Here is a 22490-nt window from a genome sequence, read left to right as displayed (position 1 = left end):
TTTTCTCTTCTTTTTTGGTTCTTTTTTTTTTTTTTTTTTTTCCGGAGCTGGGGACCGAACCCAGGGCCTTGCGCTTCCTAGGCAAGCGCTCTACCACTGAGCTAAATCCCCAGCCCCAGAAACTTTTCTCTTCTTCTTCCTCTTCCTCTGTCTCTTTCTCCCCTCCTTCTTTTAGAAAAGGGGTTCTCTAGTCCTGGCTTTCCTGGATCTCACTCTGTAGACCAGGCTGGCCTCAAACTCACTGCTTCCCAAGTGCTGAGATTAAAGGTGTTTGCCACCACCTGACTCAGCTATATCTTCATTTATTTTTTTCCAGACTGGGCATCATGTGACACAGGCTGACCTAGAACTCGAGGGTGGCCTTGAATTCTGATCTTTACAGGTGTGCCCTAGCACATCCTTCTGCCTTGGAAGCCCAGGCCCTCCTACACAGGTAGAAGCTCTACATAATTTTATCCCCAGGCATGACCTGGTATGAACTTCAGGGAAACTGAGGCAGGGTAGGAAAATGAGAAGTTAAGCGGGTGCCTGAAGGAAAGGAAGGAAAAAGAGTCTCTGTCTGGGGGGGGGGGTCTGGTTTTCTCTTCCTGTTCAGAGTCAGGAAACAGGAGAACTCAATGAGGATGTGAAAACTGCCTATAGAGGGATTCATGTTCTCCTACAGTGTAATGGTTTGAATGGGAATGTCCCCCATAGGCTCAGAGGTGTGGCCTGGTCTTCAGTTGGTGGTACTGTTTGGCGACACCTAGGAGGTGAGGTCTTACTGGAGGGAACAGGTAGGTCATTTGAAGTGGTCTTTGAGAGTTCAAAGCGCGCTCTCTTTCTCTCTCTCTGTTCTTTATACATTTAATTGAAGATGAGCTCTCAGTTACTTGCTCCAACCAGCATACCTGCTGCCTATGTCCCCCTCCCCCACAATGTACTCTCTCTTTGGAGTTACAGGTGAAAGTATACTCTTCCAAAACTTGCCTTTGGCCATGGTGTTATGTCACAGCAACAGGAAAGTAACCAATGCAGACTTCATCGGGAACTCTGTAAACCAGGCTGGCCTCGAACTCCGAGATCTGCCTGCCTCTGCCTCATATGTGCTGGGATTAAAGGCGTGCACCACCACCCTGCTGATTTATTTATTTTCTTATTTTATGAGTATTGGTGTTTTGCCTGCATGTATGTCTGTGTAAGGGTGTCAGGGAATCTGTGTCCTCTGGAAGAGCAGCCAGTGCCTTTAACCAGTGAGCCCTCTTTCCAGGCCCTTACGTGAAAGACTTTTTAGTTGGAGCTGCTGAGATGGCTTAGCTGTTCTTCTAGAGCAGCTGGGTTCCATTTCCAGGAATTACATGGCCACTCACGACAGTCTGTAACTTCAGTTCCAGGGACCTGGTGCCCTCTTCTGGATTTCAAGGACACTAGGCCCTAACAAAGTGCACATCCATACGTGAAGATATAAAATGATGAATCTAACTTTTTTTTTTTTTTTCGGAGCTGGGGACCGAACCCAGGGCACCACTGAGTTAAATCCCCAACCCCACTTATTTTAAAACTATGTTTTAGTAGGGGTAGAGCCACTCTCAGCAATTAAGAGGGCTTGTTTCCAGAGGACAGCAGTCAGTTCTTAGCCCTCCTGTTGGGCAGCTCACAATTCTTTATTGAGACAGGGTATATGTAGCTATGCAGCTCAGGCTGACTATAAACTCAGAGATCTTCCGGCTTCTGCCTTCCCAGTGCTGGGACTAGAGTTGAGCACCAACATACCAGTCCCTGATTGTTGTCTAACAATCTTTGATTTTGTAGCCACTATAAAATTTGAGAGATTTTTGTAACTGATGTAATTCACTAACTTCTTAGCTAATAAAATTGAGAGTTTTTGTAGCTAATGTAAAATCATGGTGTTTTTGTGTTGTGCCATGAAACCCCAAAGACCACCAAGGAGTTGAATCCAATGCAATCACATTAGGGTCTCTTTATTCAAGCTCTTGTTGAGGTGTAGCCTCAAAACTGGTGCTAGGTACTGGCCTGTTGGTTTACTTGAGTTCCTCCTTAGGACAGGTTCTCTAAGATGGAGTCTGAACCCAAACGATTTGGTCTGTCACTTGTTTAATGTGCTGGGACATAAACTGTAATCCCAGATAGCATTCTGAAGAATGAGACCGGAAGATGCCACTAATTCTATGCCTGCCACAGCCAGGATTTCATTTCAAGACCTTTCCCTTTACCCATCAAAATGAACAAGCAAAAAGAGAAAATACGGTTATTAATCAGGTTTGTGGCGTTTTATCCTCAGTATTCCAGAGGCTGAGGCAGGAGGGTCAGGAGTTGAGGCGGGTCTGAGCTACAATATGAGATCCTGTCTTTGTATTTAAAGATTCGAGGTTTGCCGGAAAGCATAGACCCCCTACTGGAAGACGAGTACTAAACTAAACAGCCTAAAAGCGGCTAGGGTCCGGGCTGGAGAGATGGTTTAGCGGTTAAGAGCATTATCTGCTCTTTCAGAGGTCCTGAGTTTACTTCAGCAACGGTGGCTCACAACCACCTATAAGGTGATCTGATGCCCTCGTGTGACATGCAGATATAGTATAAAATAAATACATGAACCTTTATTTTTAAAAAGTGGCTAGGGGTTGGGGATTTAGCTCAGTGGTAGAGCGCTTGCCTAGCAACCGCAACCCTGGGTTCGGTCCCCAGCTCCGAAAAAAAAAAAAAAGAAAAGAAAAAGTGGCTAGGGTCCTATTTCCAGGTGCGGTGTCCGTAAGAAAGCAGATGCGTTGTAAGAATGAATGGAGAGACTACAATCTCCCGAGGTAGACGACTAAAGTTTAAAACAAGGAAATCGGGGCTGGGGATTTAGCTCAGTGGTAGAGCGCTTACCTAGGAAGCGCAAGGCCCTGGGTTCGGTCCCCAGCTCCGAAAAAAAAGAACCAAAAAAAAAAAAAAGGAAATCGCATTAGAAGTGAAAATAACAAGGTAATGACCACCCCGTATGACGAAAAGTCACAGCCAGAAAGGGGGTTTCTTTTCAATAGGGGCGTGGCTCTAGTGGGTTGCTACGAATCGCTACGGTGGCCAGAAATCTCCGAAACCATCGACTGTAAAAACCGCGAAGAAACGGCAATCCGAACTGCGGTCGAATTGCTTGGAATGGCCATACAATCAAAAAAAAATCATCCAACTTGGCAGGGTGTACAAAGTAGAATCCATGAAAAGAGCATTTTAGACTAGAAAGTTCAAGTACTCGGAGAAGTCACTCTATGCTAGACCAAAACAAATATCCTGCGATGAAAAGAGGTGGAAGCGGAGTACGGTGGCCGAGACGGGTCTTCAAGAGGGCGTGGCTTGAGGCGCTCCGTTCAGATACGGAAGCCTGGCGGGGTGGGCTAAATGTGAGATCTCGCGCGATTGCGCTGGCGCCGTCGGGGACGGGGCGGGGCTGGCGGCGGGGGCGGGGACCCGGAGCAGGAAGATGGCGGCGGCGCAGGAGGCGGACGGGGCCGGCAGCGCCGTGGTGGCGGCCGGGGGAGGCAGCTCTGGTCAGGTACGGAGGCCGAGAGGTGCCTGAGGGGGCTCTTCCCCAGCGGGGGGACACTCCTGCAGGGAGTGTCTTGTCCTTTTTGGAGGAGTCGGATGCACCGGGGGCTCCATGCCCCAGAGGGACCTTGAATATTGGGCCCTGGCGGCGCCCGGCTGCCCAGGAGGCCGGACGGTGGCGGGAACCGGGCCCTGTTGCGCGCCAGGTCTCCTGCAGGCTCGCGCCGGGCGTCCAGCGGACTCCTTGCTCGAGCTGAGGAGAGGGTGGCGCGGAGGGGCGCAAACTTGTAAACCCAAGCGTCCTCGGTCCTCGAGTGACTGTGTGGTTCCAGGCTCCAACACTTTTCCTAGAGAGGTCTGGCGTTCTGGGTCCGCTCCGCAGTGCCTGAGATAGGGGGCAGTGATTGGTAGTTTTCAAGCTCAGGGCAAATACGGTAATTTGTGGTGGAGAAAGGGCATGGGCTGCGGAGGCGGACCGACCCATTTCACAGACAAGGATCCGAGGAATGAGTCGAAGGCGCTTGTAGAAGGTCACCCAGGTTAGCTTTGTTATTCGTTCTATGAAAAAGCTGACCGTGGGTGGTCTGGACTGAGATGGGCGCTTTTAACCTTAGCTGATCAAATAGAGAAATTGGTCCAGGCGCGTTTGCCTTCTAACCCATTACTACCCAAACTACACTGAGACTTCAGAGCGTACCAGTTCACTCAGGCACAGTGCAGGCTTCTGCTGGAATTGATGGAGTGACAGCAAGGTGCTGTCGACCCACCCACTGGGATGTCACTGACATGTAGGAGGAAGCTCAGGGGTGAGGAGGACCGACTGGGAGGGGTGCGTGAAGCTGACTGGATGTGACCTTGGACAAGTTTCTTCCTTTGGGTCTTCATTTCCCCAGTGGTTAATGGAGGAGTTGAGTGAGAGGCCCATACTTAATGGCTGTAAAGCTGTCTCCAGCCTTGTCCCTGCAGTCAGGGGAGTGGGAAAGGAGACTGTGTAAACATACTAGGGAAGTGACAGAAGTCGGGATGAGGAGATGAAGGGCTGTAGGATCTCAAAGACGGGGCAGATAGACTCACTTGAGGGAAGATACCGGGCTACAGCGATGAGATAGAACCCAGCTTTTCTGAGCTGAGTCTTTCTGGCATTTCCAACCAGACCTGGGGTACAAGCAGCTCAGGAAATTGTTGGTTTATCTCTGCTGGGATGAATACACTAGCTGGGTCTGCAGGGACTCCCTCTCTTCTGATCCTTGGAACTAGTTCCTTCAAGTTTCTGTTGACTACTGGGTGTCAGTGGCATGAGAGACCAAGACTTACACTGTGTTGAGTAGTCACATGTGGAGCCTCTCTGGTTCCCATCTCTGCGCTAAATCTTTTGTTTGTGACTTTCGTCAGGGTCTTCCTGTGAAGCTAGGGCTGGTGGTGGCCTTTCTGCTTCAGCCTCCCAAGTTCTGAGATGACAGGCATATGCTTCTAATCCTAGCTCATGCTTGAAAAGTTTTAATACTCATCCTTTGGCCTTCAGGATAAAGTACACTTCTTTTCCTTTTTTTTTTCTTTTTAAAAGCAGATCAAGATCTCGAATGAACTGTTTACTTCAGACTAGACTAGGCTTTTTTCGTTCTATTTTTTTTCCTTTTGTTTTTCTCTCTCTCTTTTAATTTTTGAGACTTTTTAAAGTCATCTCAAGTTTTTGTAGCCCTGGCTGGTCTGGAACTCATAGAGTTCTGCCTGCCTCTGTCTTCCAAGTGCTGTAATTAAAGGTGTGCCCATTATACCCAGGTTTGTTTGTTTTTGTAGTTCTGGAACTCACTCTGTAGCTCAGACTAGCTTGGAACTACAGATCCATCTGCTTTTGCCTCCCAAGTGCTGGGAATAAAGGTGTGAGCCTCCATTGTCCAACTTAAAAACACCCTTGGTTATTGACATTTTGAGTTGGTAAATCCTTCAATGTGAGGCTGCCCTGTGCACCTTGTCCCCTGGTATTTGCAGACTATGCCAGTAAGTAGCATGTATACTCTTTCCTGGTTTGACAATCAAAAAAGTCTCTAGAAGTTTCTGAGTGTTCTCGGGGTGGGGGCAGGGGTGACGGAGGCAGAATCACCTGTGTGGACAGCTGGGACAGTGTCATCTGCTGTGAACCTTACCTCCTAGAGTGCTTCCATTCTCCTTATTTGGAGTCTTCCCTATTTCTCCCTCTTGATCTTCTTGCTCTCACACAATCCTCAGTAACATCCACTTAGGAGCTTACTCCTAGAGGGAGCTGTAAGCGCAAGGCATGTGCAGGGCCACAGAAGGTTGGGCATTTTTTGGATTTGTTTGATTGAAGGCAAGAGTCTTCACCATGTAGTTCAGTCTAGCCTCAGACTCAGAATCCTTTTTCCCTCCGCTTCCTGACATGCCTCACTACCTGGATGATCCTTAGTCCTCAGATTTCAGGTTTCCTTTCTCTAAGAAAGAAATCCTCTCAGACTGGGTGAGCTGTGCCCTTTGGGCTCTCCATGGGTTCTGATGGCCCAGCCTGCCCACTCTTCCACTGGACTTTTGGTCAGTACTATATCTCTACCTCCCTCAGCTTAGGGCTGGGCAAGGAGAGGGTAAGTTAGAGGAAGTTTTGTTTTGTTTTATTTTATTAATGGCCTAGGCAGTGAATTCCCAGGATCCCTGCATGCCTAGCAAACCACACACTGAGCTGCAGCCCTAGTCCGTCACTGGCAGGTCTCTACACCTCCACAGCACTGAGTGGCTACTGAACTGAGGCTGTGCTGAGATACAGTCTGGGTGGTCACGGTGGATCTGAGCAGTCCTTGAGCACATGGTCCTGTAAGTGGTCCTAACTGTTTACCAGACTGTTGGGTGCTCCTGGAGGAGGGTCTTTGAGCTCAGGCACAGAGGCAAGAGCAAGCAGGAGCTGTGCTTTCCTCCCTACCGCCTTCTTCACAGTCTCTGCCACCCTCCGCAGCCTGCTGGCTTAGCATGAAGCCTGCAGACCCTGTCCTTGCCTGTGTCCTGGCAGCCTGCCCCTCTTCAGGCTAGCCTCACTCATTCCCTCAGCTGCTACAAGGCTGGGTAGAACAGGCTCTGCCTTCTTGGACCTCATGTGTCTCCAGTAAGAGGTGGGGATGCATAGGTGGAGACACGGTAACAAAAATATACCTGGCTAGGGGTTGGGGATTTAGCGCAGTGGCAAGGCCCTGGGTTCGGTCCCCAGCTCTGAAAAAAAAAAAATTAAAAAAATATACCTGGCTGCAATTGGCAGAGTCTTAGATATATAGCTGGTGTGTGTATGGAGTGAGCAGTGGGTATGTGGGAGAGCTGCCATTCAAATAGGGTATTGGGGAAGATGTCCCAGAGAAGGTGGTACTCTATCAGATCTGAGGAGGGACAGGAGGAGTCACACCCTCTAAAGGAAAGGCCATTAATGTAATGGAACTGGACTGTGAGAGGCCTGAGGTAGAAGATGCCTGGTGTGAGGAAGGATGATGAGCTAAGCATACGGCCAAACAGAGAAGCAGGGAGGCACAGTGTACCAGGCTCTGGTAAGGGTGGGCCTTTGACTCTGAAGGCCAGGGGAGCCCCAGGAGTCACCTCTCTGTCCAGGTTTAACTTACATACTTTGGTTTTGTCTTCTTCTTTTTTAATTTTTAGGTGATTTATGTGTATGAGTGCTTTGCCTACATGTATGCATGTGCACCACATGCCTGGTGCCTGCCAAAGGTCAGATCACTTGAAATGGATTATAGATGGTAGGATGTTGCTGATAACAAAACCAGCCCTCTGCAAGATCAGCAAGTGCTTATAACTGCTCAACCATTTCTCCAGTCCTATTTATTAGGGTGTGGGTATGTGTGGGTGTGTGCGTGCATGCATGCATGCATTGAGATAGGATCTATTTATCTATCTATCTATCTATCTATCTATCTATCTATCTATCTATCTATCTATCTATCTTCTGGAACTATGTAGACAACGCTGGCCTTGAACTCACAGAGATCCAGTTGCTTCTGCCTCCCAAGTACTGGGATTAAAGGCATAAGCCACCAACCAGCTCTACTGTTTTGTTTTTTTAAATTTTTATTTATTTTTTTAAGTCTCTCTCTTTTTTTAAATATTTATTTATCTTATGAACATGAGTACACTGTAGCTGTCTTCAGACACACCAGAAGAGGATATCTGATCCCATCACAGATGGTTGTGAGCCACCATGTGGTTGTTGGAGTTGAACTAGGGACCTCTGGAAGAGCAGTCAGGGCTCTTAACTGAGCTGAGCCATCTCCAGGCAAGCTTTAATGGGTGGTAGAAAAGGGATCTCCCGTAAGCTAGGTTGACTTTAGACTTAAGGCAGTCCTTCAGCCATTCCTTCCTGAGTTGGTGTTACAGGCGTGCACAGTTGAAAACACTCGGGTAGGGAAGGCTGTCGAGCTAGACGAGTAGATAAAACAGCGACCAGATAAACCTGGTAGCCCATGTCATCCCTGGAGCCTACATAGAGAACAGTATGTCTCTGAACTTCACACACATGATGGAGTACACACATTCACACATATGCACCATACATATGCACAATAGTAATAATAATAATAACATTTATTTATTTATTTATATATTTACTTTTTTGAGACAGTCTCTGTAGAGAGCCTTAACTGATCCAGAACTCGACATGCAATCCAGGTTGTCTTCAACCCAAAGAGATCTTCCAAGTCTCCCTCCTGGATGCTTGGAATGCAGGAGTGGGCCATCACATCAGCTAAACTTCTTTTTGGGGGGTGGGGTAGAGAGGGGGTGGGTGCTGGAGAACTGACTCAGACATTAAGAGGCTGGACTGTTGTTGCAGGACACCATAGTTCAATCCCCATCACCCACACTGGACAGCTCACCAGTCACTGCCTGTAACTCCAGCTCAGGGGCGCGGCAACCTCTTCTGGTGTCCAGGGGCACCTGCATTCAAATGTATACCATGTACTTGTACACAATTCAAAAGAAATCGTGGTCAGTGGTGCTGCACACCTGCACATCCCAGCACTTGGTGGGCAGAGGCAGGAGGATCTTTGAGTTTGAAGCCAGCCCGGTCTGCATAGAGAGTTGCAGGGCAGCCAGGGCTACATAGACCCTAACTCAAAAACAAATTATTTAGCAAAGAGCATTGACTGCTCTTCCAGGGACCAAGGTTTGCTTCCCAACACCCACAACCCGTAACCCATAACCCTCTGTAACTCCAGTTCCATGGGATCCCATGACCTCATCTGGCTTCACCAGGCACAGGGTATGTACATGATGCACAGACATACGTGTAGGCAAAACACTCATAATCCATAAATATTTTTTTTTTTTTGGTTCTTTTTTTCGGAGCTGGGGACCGAACCCAGGGCCTTGCGCTTCCTAGGTAAGCGCTCTACCACTGAGCTAAATCCCCAGCCCCCGTAAATATTTTTAAAAGGCACTTGTTCTTGTCCATTCACACATGAAAATGGTTTAGGGACCAATGAGAGGGAGCAGTGAGATGGAGCAGTGGGCAAAGGCACACATTGCCAAGCCTCTCAGCCTGAATTTGATCCCTGGATCCCACATGGCAAAAGTATAGAACCAAGTCTCTCAAATTGTCCTCTGACCTCTGCACACATGCTGTGGTATATGTCCTCCCCATAAAATAAAAGAAACATTAAGAAGAAAAAGAGAAATGCTTATATCTACTTCATTTCTTGTACATGAGTAATTGCCCACATGGATACCTGATACATGTAGAGGCTGAAAGAGGGTATCAGATCCCTGGGGACTGGGATCACAGATAGTCGTGAGCTACCTTGTGAGTTTTCCTGGCCTTTTTTTTTTTTTTTCTTTTTTTCTTTTTTTCGGAGCTGGGGACTGAACCCAGGGCCTTGCGCTCGCTAGGCAAGCGCTCTACCACTGAGCTAAATCCCCAACCCCTCCTGTCTTCTTGACTCAGGATAATTCCATGCCTTCCCAGTACTGGGGATGGGACCCAGGGTCTGGTGTATCCTGAATTCTGGGAATACTGAGCCATGCTCCCCACCCCATCCTCATGAAATCCAGGCAAGCAGTAGCTCAGAACCCGCCTGTTTCCTCACACCCCACAGTACTCTGAGGGGCTTTCTGACTGTGGCCATGCTCCTGCGTATGAGGAGTATACCTCATGGGTTTGGTCTACTTGTCTGTGGGAGTCTTCCTAGTTGGATTGCCCATCACTGTAGGAGACAAGACCTGGAAGCAGCTAGGTGTGACTTCAGATCACACCTGGCCTGGGCCCCCACCTCTCTTCCTGACTCTGAATCTATCCAGACTCAATAGAAACTTGGCTAATCTCAACATCCTCAGAGTAAGGACTCTATGGTCAGATGTCTGCTGGCCCTCATACTCTCCCCACCATTAAAACACCTTTCCCTGGGTTCTCCATGTTACTTTCAGCCTGAGAGACTCACTGAGATGTCAGTCCAGTCTTTGTGGGTCCTACCTTTTGTCCTAGTGGCTGTCATCTTCTGCTTGTTTCTCCAAACATATTTCTGTTTACCTTATTTTAAGAAGAGCACTGAGTGTACCATAAGGATGGATGGCTGAACAGGCACACAGTACTGCCTGCATGTTTACCTTAAACAAACAGATGAGGCCAGGCGTGGTGGCACATCCCAGCTAGATGCAGGTAGATCTCTGTGTTTGAGGCCAACTTGATTGACAGAGCAAGTCCAGGACAGCTAGACATTTACTGGGTATGACACAGAGAAACCCTGTCTTGAAAAACTAAAACCAAAAAGAACCCAGATAGAGCTGGGAGCAGTGTTGTACACCATTAGTCCCAGCACTTGTGAGGCAGAGGCAAGCGAGGCCAGCTTGTTCTACAGCCTGAGTTCCAAGATAGCCAAGGCTACATGGAGAAACCCTGTCTTGTAAAAACAAAAAATAAAGTCAGGCAGCTAGATGATAGGTTGATGGTTGATAGGTAAATAGTTGATAGGTAGGTAGGTAAATAGGCAGTAGTTTTGTCTTTTTATTCTCATCCTCTTTCCCAGTGCTGGGGTTTAGATGTCTGCCCTGTACTTGGCTTCTTTACTATTTGTTGTTTTGTGGGTGTGTTACCCTCTTGACTCTACAGCCTGGGCCATCGAGCTCCTGAGCTTAAAGGCTACCACCAAGCACGGCACACAGTAGGTATGCAGAACAGTCCTGGGAGCCCATGGAGGAGACAATTTCTGTTCACCCTGTACTAGTGTTTTCAGAAGTCTTCTCAGGGCAGAAGGGGTGACATGCCTAATGACATGCCTAAGGTGTCTCAGGCAAGAACCGTGGGGAGGACTACAGCTGAGATCTACTGTACCCCCCACCCCCATCACTCCCTCCCTGACACCTCACTGGTGCTGTCCTGCACTTTGGGACATAGCAAGGAGGAGCTCTTGCTGAATCGGGGTGAGAGGTAACAAGCAGCACCTGCTCTGCTCCACGGCTGCTCTGCTTTCTGCCGTGAGGTGATAAGGAAAGATGGGCAGGATTGGGGTTCAGGGTCCTGGGGGAGAGGGCTGGGCAGTGGAGCCTGAGGACAGTGGGTATGGGTGGCCCAGAGACAGGGAGGCCCTGTATGTGCTGACTTGACAAGTGTGGGTCAGGTGTGTATTCTCTGCTATGCCCATGGTGTTGTGAGACCTCCCCCACCCCCACCCCCACCGCCCTTTAAAAAGATTGTTTTATTTTATGCATGTGAGGGCTTTGCCTGCATGTATGTGTGTGTACTGTATGTGTGCCCAGTGCCTATGGAGGTCAAAGGATATTAGATCTGGAACTGGAATTACAGATGTCTGTGAGCCACTGTGTGTGCTGGGAGCTGAACCTCAGTCGTCAGAAAGAGCAGCCGTGCTCTGAGCTACAGAGCCATCTCTGTAATCCTCTGGTCCTACCTTTTGAAGGCTGACAGGATGGGACAGCCAGCGGGAGAAACTAGCACAGGACTGGAGCCAGCAGTGTCCAAAGAGAGGCTTCTAAATGGCCCTGACCTGGACTATCTCCTTCCTGGCTGTCGGAATGTCTCTGCTTCTAGAGAGTTCTTGTGTTTTGAGATGGCCTTTGTTGTCTCATAGTGGTTTTTTTTTTTTTTGGTTCTTTTTTTCGGAGCTGGGGACCGAACCCAGGGCCTTGCGCTTCCTAGGTAAGCGCTCTAACCACTGAGCTAAATCCCCAGCCCCTGTCTCATAGTGTTTTAAGACAGACTTTGAGCTCTTGCTCCTCCTGGTTTTACCTCTGAAATGCTGAGATTATAGGCCTGTGTCACTCTGCCTGGTGAGAGATGATTTCTTTCCATGTTATTTATCCCTACCTGATTCTTTCTCTTTGCTGTCTTGCTCCTGAGTAACTCAACTATCTTAATCTCTCTGAGCCATTGTTTGTTCAGTTGCAGAATGCAGCTATAGTCAGAGCTTGGTGCTCTGCAGGGTATAAGGGATGGGTGTTTGTGTACCAGCTCACAGCAGTGAGGTTCTGCGCCAGTCTGTCTGTCTCCCTGCTGGACTGTAGCTACTGGAGAGCTGGAGAATGGACTCAGAGCCCTCATGCCCAGGGAAGGATCTTGTGGATCAGCCCCAACAGTGTCAGAGCCTAGAACAGCCCTCCATGGATAGTGCTCAACTCAAACTGTCAGACTGTCCCTCAGCTGCTGGCTGCATCTGTGCCTGCTCCTTTATCCAGTGTACTGTGATTTAACTCCTAGCACCTGAGTCTCAGGCCAGGCCACAGCTCCCTCTTAGCTCCTGCTTCCCAATGCTGCCCCGTCTGGGTCAGTGCTGATAGACAGGTCCCCATAGACTGGAAGGCAGCTCAGGACTGTGCCCAGCACTGGTATCCTTGGGGAGCAGTTTCCTCTGAAGCCCTTTCTGCTTGGGGACTACTGGTGTGCCCTCTTGGAAGATGGACAGAGTCTCAGCCTCTGAACTCAGGGTACCCTGATCAGCCTTATCCTACTTTCTTCCTCCCACAGGTGACCAGCAATGGCAGCATTGGGAGGGACACACCAGCCGAGACCCAGCCTCAGAACCCTCCACCCCAGCCAGCCCCCAACGCCTGGCAGGTCATCAAAGGCGTTCTGTTCAGGTGAGCATGTGGGCTTGGGGTTCCCACTCTGCAAAAAGTAAAGCCTGGGGAGAGGAAGAGGTAACCAGGGATAGCACATCTCCACATTGGTGGAGGGGCTGCAACACAGGAGCCTCAGGACCTATGTGCCAGAGAAGGACCTTGTGGATAAGCCATGGTCTCTCATAGTCTCACCCCATAGTCTCACACCTTCTTTAATGGTGGTTGCAGAGCCCCTAAGAGCCCTCCTGGACAACATTCAGACTAAAATGGATTTGTTTATTTATTTACCTATTTATTTTTGTTTTGTTTTGTCTGAGACTGTTTTTCTATTATATAGCTCTGGCTGACCTGGAACTCATTCTGTATGTTGACCAGGCTGACCTTGAACCTTCTCTCTGTGAAGAGATCTGCCTGCCTCTGCCTCCTGAGTGTTAGGATGAAAGATATCCTTTTTGAGCCATACTAGCACACACGTTTACTCTCTGAGCCAGCTCACTGGCCCTCCTGCTTCAGCTTCCCAAATACTGAAATGACAGGCTGGGAACACAAGGTCTGGCTGATGCTCGCTTTGTAACGTGGGAAATGGAGCCTTGCCAGGCACTGGAAGGGAGAAGATTTCATACAGGCAGTTAGAGAATCTACCCTAGTAGATTTTCCCCTTAAACTCGAATTATCTGTGCCCTTTTATAACAGAGTGTATTAGGTAGCTGCTGAGCATGTGCTCAGGTCACTGATAAAATGACATCCTAAGTGTATGGGGCACATCTGTGTCCTCTATCGGCAGTGGCCTTAGGCTAACCATAAGCATGTGTTTTGTGTCCTGTTGATTAGAAATGGTCTCAGTATGTAGCCCCCGCTGGCCTGTGACTCCCTTGCAGTGGTCCTCTTGGCTCACAAGGGACTAATCACAGTCTAAGTTTATACGTATTCCGTGGAGATGCAGGTATTTATTGTTGGCTTGAAAAAAGGGTCTCACTCTCTAGTCCAGGTTTTAAACATGAAGGCCCTTCTGGTTCAGCCTCCTGGGTCCCAGGTTTATAGGTGTGAACTAAATGTTTACAGTCATTAGGAGCACCCAACGTTTAGTCTGAAATAAAGGCTTCACTAACAATGCTGAAGGAGTCGGAGTACAGGTAACACATAGGTGCATCGTTCACTAACTTCTCCGTAAAGGCACACACCGGCTATGTTTGTTTCTGTCTTTTTTGTAGGAGGGTTTGAGACAGGGTTTTCCTGTGTAGCCCTGGCTGTCCTGGAACTCACTCTGTAGACCAGGCTGACTCCAAATCAAGAGATTCTCCTGCCTCTGCCCCCCCAGTGTAGGATTAAACATATGTGCCACCACTACGTGATTATATTTTAAAACTTAATTTGCATATGTGCGTGTATGTGTGGTAGTGGTGGTGAGGGTACATGTAGGGGTTGGGAGTGTTGGCATATATAAGTATGTGCATTCAGAGGTTAGAGGACAGCTTTAAGAACTCAGTTTTCGGGGCTGGAGAGATGGCTCAGCGGTTAAGAGCACCCGACTACTCTTCCAGAGGTCCTGAGTTCAATTCCCAGCAACCACATGGTGGCTCGCAACCATCTGTAAAGAGATCCGATGCCCTCTTCTGGTCTGAAGACAGCTACAGTGTACTTAAATATAATAAATGAATAAATCTTAAAAAAAAAAAAAAAAAAAAAAAGAACTCAGTTTTCTCTGTCTAAGACCTGAAGATCAGACTCAGGTTCAGGCTTGGCAGCAAGTGCCTTTACTCACTGAGCCATCTTACTGGCCCTTTGTTTTTGTTTTTTGGTTTTGTTTTGTTTTTTTTTTTTAGATTTATTTAGGGGTTGGGGATTTAGCTCAGTGGTAGACCTGGGTTCAGTCCCCAGCTCCGAAAAAAAGAAAGAAAAAAAAACCCAAAGATTTATTTATTTATTATATATAAGTACACTGTAGCTGTCGCTGTCCTCAGACACACCAGAAGAGGGCATCAGATCTCATTACAGATGGTTGTGAGCCACCATGTGGTTACTGGGATTTGGACTCAGGACCTCTGGAAGAGCAGTCAGTGCTCTCAACCATGGAGCCATCTCTCCAGCCCTTTTTGTTTGTTTGTTTGCTTGCTTGTTTGTTTTTTTAAAGACAGGTGTTACTCAGGCTGGCCTTGAACTTGGGACAATCCTCCTGCCCGAGCATCTTGAATGCTGGAGTTCCAGACCTGTGCCACTGTGTCCAGCTTTATTAGCATTCTTTCTTTTTTCTTTCTCTCTCTCTCTCTCTCTCTCTCTCTCTCTCTCTCTCTCTCTCTCTTTTTTTTTTTCTTTTTAAAGCATGGTCTCAGTTAATTTGAGCTAGCCTCAGATTTATAGCTGAGGATGACCCCCAATTTCTATCCCCCTGCCTTCATAGCTTAGTTTTCTTACATGGCAGTCACAGGCATGTGCCACCATACCAGTGTGCTATGTGTTGTACTGGGGATACCATCCAGAGCATCACGTTCGCCAAAGCCCCTCTGCCAACTGCACTACATTCCCCGCCCCTTCCTCTGCTTCTCACGCTTCAGTTCCCACCTCTAGTGGAAGTCCTATGCTCAGCTCATCTTAGGGATTCCGTGAAGACCTGTCACCAGAGGGAGGGGTGTGACGGAAAGGGGACTGACTGCTGTTTTAGAAGGGTATAGTCTGCAGTGGGCATGGCTCAGCGCTAGAGTACTCATCCAGCATGCTTGGACTTCTGAGTTACCTTCTGAGCCCTGGGAAGGAAGGAAGGACGGACGGACGGACGGACGGACTTCATGACCTTCATTTCCATCTCCAGGCACATTCTGGTGGGGGACAGAACTGCTTGCTGTGGCTTCCGGGTGTGAAGCTATGAGAGAGGGATGGATAATGCTCCTCACTGTTCAGCCCCAGACCTGGGTGTCCTTCTGCCACTTGTGCACAAGCTTCTCAGTCATGGGGCCCTGTTCCTTACCCTGTCTCACCACTCGCTTTCAGATTTTCTCTATTTCTCTCTCTCTCTCCTCTCTCCTCTTGTGTGTGTGTGTGTGTGTGTGTGTGTGTGTGTGTGTGTGTGTGTGTGTGTGTGTATGTATCCGCACACATTTATTTATTGTATGGGAGTGCGTGTTGCGGATGCACACGTAAATAGCATAGCATGTGTGTGGAGGCAGGAGAACAACTTGTGTGAGTCTGTTCTGCTCTCTGCCATGGCGCTTCTGAGTATGGAGTGCAGGGCCTTAGGCTTCGTGGTAAGTGCTCGGCTGGCAGAGCCATCCCATGGACCCTATTCTTTAGTCTTTAAAAAAGTTGCGGGGTTGGGGATTTAGCTCAGTGTAGAGCGCTTGCTTAGGCAAGTGCAAGGCCCTGGGTTCGGTCCCCAGCTCTGAAAAAAAAGAAAAGAAAAAAAAAAGTTGCTGGAGGGGTTGGGGTTGCCAGGCAAGCGCTAGGCCCTAGGTTCAGTCCCCAGCTCTGAAAAAAAAATAAAATAAAAAAGTTGCTGGACATGGTGGTCCATGCCTTCAATCTCAGCACTCGGAAGTCAGAGGCAGGCAAATTTCTGAGTTTAAGGCCAGCCTGGTCTATAGAGTAACAGCTATACACAGAGAAACCCTGTCTCAAAAAACCAAAACCGAAACATTATAGAACCCATTTATTGACTGGCTGTGTATATTACATGCGTGCTGTGCTCTGCACATGGAGATCAGAGGAGAGCCTGGAGTTCTCTCCTACTACTGTGTGGGTCCTGACACATGAGGTCAGTCGTGAGGATGGTTAAGTCATCTTAACAACCCCCCCTCCCCCAGCTGAGGACTGAACCCAGGGCCTTGTGCTTGCTAGGCAAGCACTCTACTACTGAGCTAAATCCCCAACCCCTATCCACAACTTCTTTTTTTTTTTTTTTCTTTTTTTTTTTTTTTTTTTCAGAGTTGGGAACTGAACCCAGGGCCTTGGGCTTGCTAGGCAAGCGCTCTACCACTGAGCTAAATCCCCAACCCCCGCCCCCCCACAACTTCTTAAAATTTAATTTTTTATTTATTTTGAGACAGGCCTGGAACTCCTAGAGATCCCTCTGCCTCTGCTTCCTGGGTGTTGGGGTTAAAGTTTTTATTAACATATATTATTTATACACAATAGTGGTTTCCCTGTAACATTTGCACATGTGGATACAATGTATTTTGGATCCTATTTAGGCCCTACCCCCCCCCCCCCACACACACACACACAGTTTATCCAGTACTATGGCTCAAACCCAGAGCTTCATGTGCAAGGCAGGCAGGCACTGTCAGCTGAGCCTCATGCCCAGTTCCTTAGGTCTCCTTGTCCATCATTCCCGTCCCCTTTTAGTTGAGATAACGTCACAGTCCGTAGCTTAGACTGGCCTGTAACTGGGACTGCCCCCACTCCCTGAGTGCTGCATCACAGGCTTGCACCATGTGGCTGGCTCTCTTCATGATTTCATGCTCTAAGCCACAGGGCAGTCAGCTCACTCGGGTCCTTCCCTTCATCTCCTCAGCACCCTCCCAGTGCTTTTCATTAACTGCATATCTGGACATCTGCACGGTGGTGCTGAGGACTGCTTCCTTCTGAGGGGCTCTGATCCAGCTCTGCAGGCTCACTTCCTTCCTTAGAGCTAGTAGCAGCAGACATCAGGTGGGTGTGGGTGGCTGCTCCCAGACTATCTCGTCTGAAATCCTCGTGTGTGTGTGTGTGTGTGTGTGTGTGTGTGTGTGTGTGTGTGTGTGTGTGTGTGTTACTGTGGGTGGAACAAAAGGACCCAAATATGCTAGGCATAGAGCTTTCTTTTTTTTTTTTAGTTATTATATTTATTGTTTGTATGTGAGGTCGGGGGGTCAGGCACATGCTGTGTTGGACAACTGCCAGAAGATAACTTTATGACATTTGTTTTCTCCTACTTTTTTTTTTTTTTTTTTGGTTCTTTTTTTCGGAGCTGGGGACCGAACCCAGGGCCTTGCGCTTCCTAGGTAAGCGCTCTACCACTGAGCTAAATCCCCAGCCCCTTCTCCTACTTTTATATGGTGCGATGGTTTGTATGTGCTCAGCCCAGGGAGTATCACTATTAGAAGGCGTGGCCCTGTTGGAGTAGGTGTGTCACTGTGGCTATGGGTTATAAGACCCGCATCCTAGGTGCCCGGAAGTCAGTGTTCTCCTAGCAGCCTTTCAATAAGGCTCTCAGCTCCTCCTGCACCGTGCCTGTCCAGATGCTGCCATGTTCCCACCTTGATGATGATGGACTGAACCTCTGAACCTGTAAGCCAGCCCCAGTTAAATGTTGTCCTTACAAGAGTTGCCTTGGTCATGGTGTCTGTTCACAGCAGTAAAACCCTAACTAAGACACATGGTTACCAGGCCTGCATTGTGAGAAACTTTACTTATGATAAGCCATTGATCGATTGCACAAGTCCTAGCTTTGAATTTTTATTCTGTTTATTTATATATTGAGACAGGGCCTCATCATGTAACTGCCTGGCTTGAAACTCAACAGAGATTCCCTTGCCTCTGCCTCCTGGTTGCTGGAATTAAAGGTACTTGTTTGTTTTTCTGAGGCAGTGTTGTAGCTCAGGCTGGCCTTGAATTTGCTGAGATCCTCCTACCTCAGCCTCTCTCGGACTGTGATTACCAGAGTGTATGTCTGGTTGGTTGGAACTTGCTTCATTTCACTCACTCATTCATTCATTCATTCATTTTAAGATGGCTTTATGTGTATAAGTATTTATTTTGCCTTTGCGTGTGTATCTTTGTACTCTATGTGTGCCTGGGCCCTCGAGTCAGAAAGGGCATCCGATCCCCTAGAACTGGAGTAACTGATGACTGTGAGTCCCATCTGAGTATCAGGAGTTGAACCCCAATATTAGGGAGAGGAACAAGTGCTGCTAACCACTGATTCATCTCTTCAGCTCCAAGGTTGGATATGGTGGTGCACACCTTTAGTTTCAGCATTTGGGAGGCAGGGGCAAGCCAGTCTCTGAGTTTGAAGCCAGCCTGCTCTATATAGTAAGTTCTGGACAGCTAGAAATACACACACAAAAATATAAGATACAGGAATTTTTATTTTGATTGTTTTGATTCAGGGTCTTGTGCAGTCAACAATACTCTCAAATAAGTTTTTGTTTAGCTGAGGATGACCCATTTCCATCAGGTGAGTGCCAAACAGGGTCTTTCTGTGTAGCCGTGGCTGTCCTGGAAATTGCTCTGTAGACCAGGTTGGCCTCAAACTCACAGAGATCCGCCTGCCTCTGCCTCCCTAGTACTGGGATTAAAGATGTGTGCCATTATACCCAGTCAGTTTTCCTTTTTTATTATTTTATTTTATTTATATCTGCATATATTGGGTTCCTTGATGAGCTCCCCTGTGGGTACAGGGAGTTGAACTCAGGACCTCTGGATGAGCAGCTCTTAACCTCTGAGCCAGCTCTCCGGTTCTGAATGCCAGATTTATAGATGAGTACTAAGATTCCGGGATAATTAAGAAATGCATAAAGCCCCTGCCTGCTGCCCCCCCCCACCCCTTCTCAGCAGATTGTGTGACAGTGGCCTTCTATGGCACATAATCAGTGTGGGATGATGTCCACAGATTTGAGCTTACCTTTCACCTGCTTTGGTGTTTCCTAGGGGAGATGGAGGGGTGGGGAAGACGATTCTTCCTTTCCAGATTTTGTGTGTGTGTGTGTATCTGTGTGTCTTTGTCTATGTCTGTGTGTCTGTCTGTGGGTGGTTTTTTATTATTATTATTATTATTATTATTACTACTACTACTACTACTACTACATATAAGTACACTGTCACTGTCTCCAGACACACCAGGAGAGGGCATTGGATCCCATTACAGATGGTTGTGAGCTACCATGTGGTTACTGGGATTTGAACTCAGGACCTCTGGAAGTGCAGGCAGTGGTCTTAACCATGCATTTTGTTTTTTTGAGATACCAATTTATATATATATATATACACACACACATACACACACATATACATACATATATATATATATATATCCATATCCATATCCATATCCATATCCATATCCATATATCCATCCATATCCCTGACTGGCATTGAACTCACTGTAATCCAAACTAGTTTTAAGCTTTCAGTGATCCTTCTGTCTCTGTCTCCTGGGTGCTGAAATTAACAATTATAAGCTATCATACCCACATTTGTTTATAAGCTTTCGGAGCTTCTAACTGTAAAAAATATCTATTTGGACTGTCTGAGTGGTGTCACAGGCCTTTAACCCCAGCACTCAGAAGCAGAGACAGGCGGATCTCTGTTTTTGTGTTTTTTGTTTTTTGTTTTTAAGATTTATTTATTTATTATATATAAGTACACTGTAGCTTTCTTCAGACACACCAGAAGAGGGCATCAGATCCTATTACAGATGGTTGTTAGCCACCATGTGGTTGCTGGGATTTGAACTCAGGACCTCTGGAAGAGCAGTTAGTGCTCTTAACCACTGAGCCATCTCTCCAGCCCGGATCTCTGGTTTTGAGCTGCTCTATAGAGCTATTTCCAGGACAGCCAGGGCTACACAGAGAAAACCTATCACAAACCCAAACCCCCACTCCTGCAACAGAGGCTATTGGGAATAGGGTAGAAATTTTTTTTTTTTTTTTTTTTTGGTTCTTTTTTTTCGGAGCTGAGGACCGAACCCAGGGCCTTGCACTTCCTAGGCAAGCACTCTGCCACTGAGCTAAATCCCCAACCCCTTTTATTTTCTTTCTTAAGCCACTTTTTCTTCTGTTTTATTTTATTTTTGAGACAGTGTCTTGACACATAGTCCAAACTGGCCTGAAACTTGAATAGCCCTCTTACCTATCAAGTGTTGGAATCACAGGCATGAGCCACCATGCTGCCTTTACTCCAGTAATTTGGGAAGCCTTGGGACAGTCTCTTCCTTGTAGGCTTGGGTGCACAGAGGAAGGGCTTTCTTTGTCCCAAAAGCCCTCTGAGAGGGCTCCTGAGACGATGTACAGCTGTCCTCATATGCTGTCCAGATATCTAACCCAAACCCTGCAAAGCGCTGGTCTAGCCTGCCTTGTTTCACACACGGGCTGAGGATCCACAGGCCCCCCTCTGAGTAGCACAATGCTGCTCCTACACTCTCCTTGGAGTATTTACCAGTAAGTGGGAGCTTCCCATGAAGGCTGCAAGGGTCCCCAGAGAGCACTGGTTCCAGATTTTTGTCAGCTATGTGCATCGGGGAGCAGCAGGTGGCTCATCTGGGCTGCAGCCCCTGAGACCCCAGACCTCAGGGCTCCTTGGTTTCAACAGGCAGAGGCAAGTCCTTCTGCCCAGTCCTGCCCTAATAGGGCTCAGCCGGGAGGTACCAACCCACCGAGCTATCACTCTTAGTACTTTTCTACTTAAATGTTTTTTGTTTTTTTGCAACATCAGGTTTGAAACCCAGGGCCTTGCACATGCCAGGACAGTGCTGTCTGAGCTCCACCCTGAGAGCTGTGCATGCCTATTTCCCCTGATGAACTAGCAGGAGCAGCTAACACAGGGAAGGCAGGCATGGGCGCGTGCCAGGCTACCATTCTGGTAATGCCATCACAACTCTGAAGCTAGCTCCATTCTCTTCACACCCTACACAAAACGTTAGGAGTCTTGCCTGAAGCTGGATGGTGGTGGTGCACATCTTTAATCCCAGCACAGGGAGGCAGAGGAAGGTAATCTCTGAGTTCAAGGCCAGCCTGGTCTGCAGAGGGAATTCTATAGCTAGGGCTACACAGAGAAACCCTGCTCAAAAAGAAACAAACAAGAGTCTTGCCTGAGAGCAAATGTTGGCAGGACACACCCAGGCCTAGCAGTAGGGAGGCTGAAGCAGAAGGATTTTAAGTTCCAGGTTAACCCCAGCTACAGGCTGAGACTGCCTCAAAAAGCCAACCCAGGGCTCTGTAGATGGCACAGTGCACAGCATGAGAACCTTAGTGTAGTCCCCAGCCCCCATGCCTGAAGGAGGGGTCTTGAAACCTCAACCCTAGTGGTAGGAGGCAAAGTCAGGAGGATTGCTGGGGCTTGTTGCCCAACCTAAAGTCCAAGCTGTTCTGTTTCAGAATATGGTGTGAGAGTGTTGCCCAAGCTCATCTTGGCCCTCTGGGCTCAAATGATGCTCCTGCTCCAATCTCCTCAAGTACAGCATGTCACCAAGCACAGTACAGTTTTCTTTTTTCCTTAGTATTTTGGATCTATTGTTGGTTGACTCTTCTGATGGAGATAGAGACAGCCTGTTGTAGCCTTGCTATGACAGTATTATTGCAAATACAAAATCTGTTGATAGAGAGACAGAGACTGTGTGTCCGTGTCTGTGTCACTAGAGTAGAACTTTGAGCCTTGCATATGCTAGGCAAGCTCTGCCCTGCATGCTATTCCCATAGCTCTTTTAGTATAGTAATTATTTTTTTTGTAAAAGAAAAATAATTTTTATTGACTGACTGTAGTTTTTTGTTTGTTTGATCTTAATTGAAAAAAATTGGCCAGTGATGGTATATGCTTTTATTCCCAGCACTTGGGAGGCAGAGGCAGGCAGATCTCTGTGAGTTTGAGGACAGCCAGGGCTACATAGCTACACAGAGAAACCAAGGCTCAAAAAAAAAAAAAAATACCCTGGCTGCAAAGGAAAATATAATAAAATTGCCTGAGGATACCCTTTAAATGCTAAGGTCTAGAACCCCCGGTGAGGGGCTGGGGGCGTGGCTCAACAGTAGAATACTTGACTAGCATATAAAAAGCCTCAGTTCACTCTCGTAGTACAAAAAAAAAAAATCACCACCAAAACCGGGCTTTCTATGGCTGAGAAGGCTAACCTATTACCTCCAGCTTCTTTAGTCTTCAATTGAAATTGGAAAGAATTACACTAAGGTTTCCTGTGGAACAGTGGGAAGATTTTAGAT

The 22490-nt window shown here is 47.6% G+C and overlaps 1 protein-coding gene and 1 long non-coding RNA gene across 3 annotated transcripts in view; one reads left to right on the top strand and one right to left on the bottom strand.

The window, feature by feature from the left end:
• The first annotated feature begins 3445 nt into the window (after positions 1 to 3445).
• Positions 3446 to 22490, top strand: part of Clptm1 (CLPTM1 regulator of GABA type A receptor forward trafficking) — a 31684-nt gene continuing 12639 nt past the window's right edge. The window contains 2 exon segments of the mRNA NM_001106232.1: positions 3446 to 3529; positions 12494 to 12606. Of these exon segments, the coding sequence (NP_001099702.1) occupies positions 3458 to 3529; positions 12494 to 12606 (185 nt within the window). The 5' untranslated portion in view covers positions 3446 to 3457.
• LOC134482894 (uncharacterized) lies at positions 8089 to 11541 on the bottom strand. Of its 2 annotated transcripts, XR_015649852.1 has the most exons (3): positions 11421 to 11541; positions 8397 to 8457; positions 8089 to 8274 (listed from the first exon to the last, which is right to left on the bottom strand). It is a non-coding gene; the product is annotated as an uncharacterized LOC134482894 (long non-coding RNA). The 2 variants fall into 2 exon arrangements; XR_015649848.1 differs by lacking the exon at positions 8089 to 8274 and having other exon boundaries at positions 8291 to 8457; positions 11421 to 11508.

The sequence above is a fragment of the Rattus norvegicus genome, chromosome 1 (genome assembly GCF_021556685.1).
Source record: "Rattus norvegicus strain SHRSP/BbbUtx chromosome 1, alternate assembly SHRSP_T2T, whole genome shotgun sequence".
NCBI lineage: Eukaryota > Metazoa > Chordata > Mammalia > Rodentia > Muridae > Rattus > Rattus norvegicus.
Note: the sequence above shows the minus strand (reverse complement) of the source record. Positions and strands in the feature narration are given on the sequence as shown.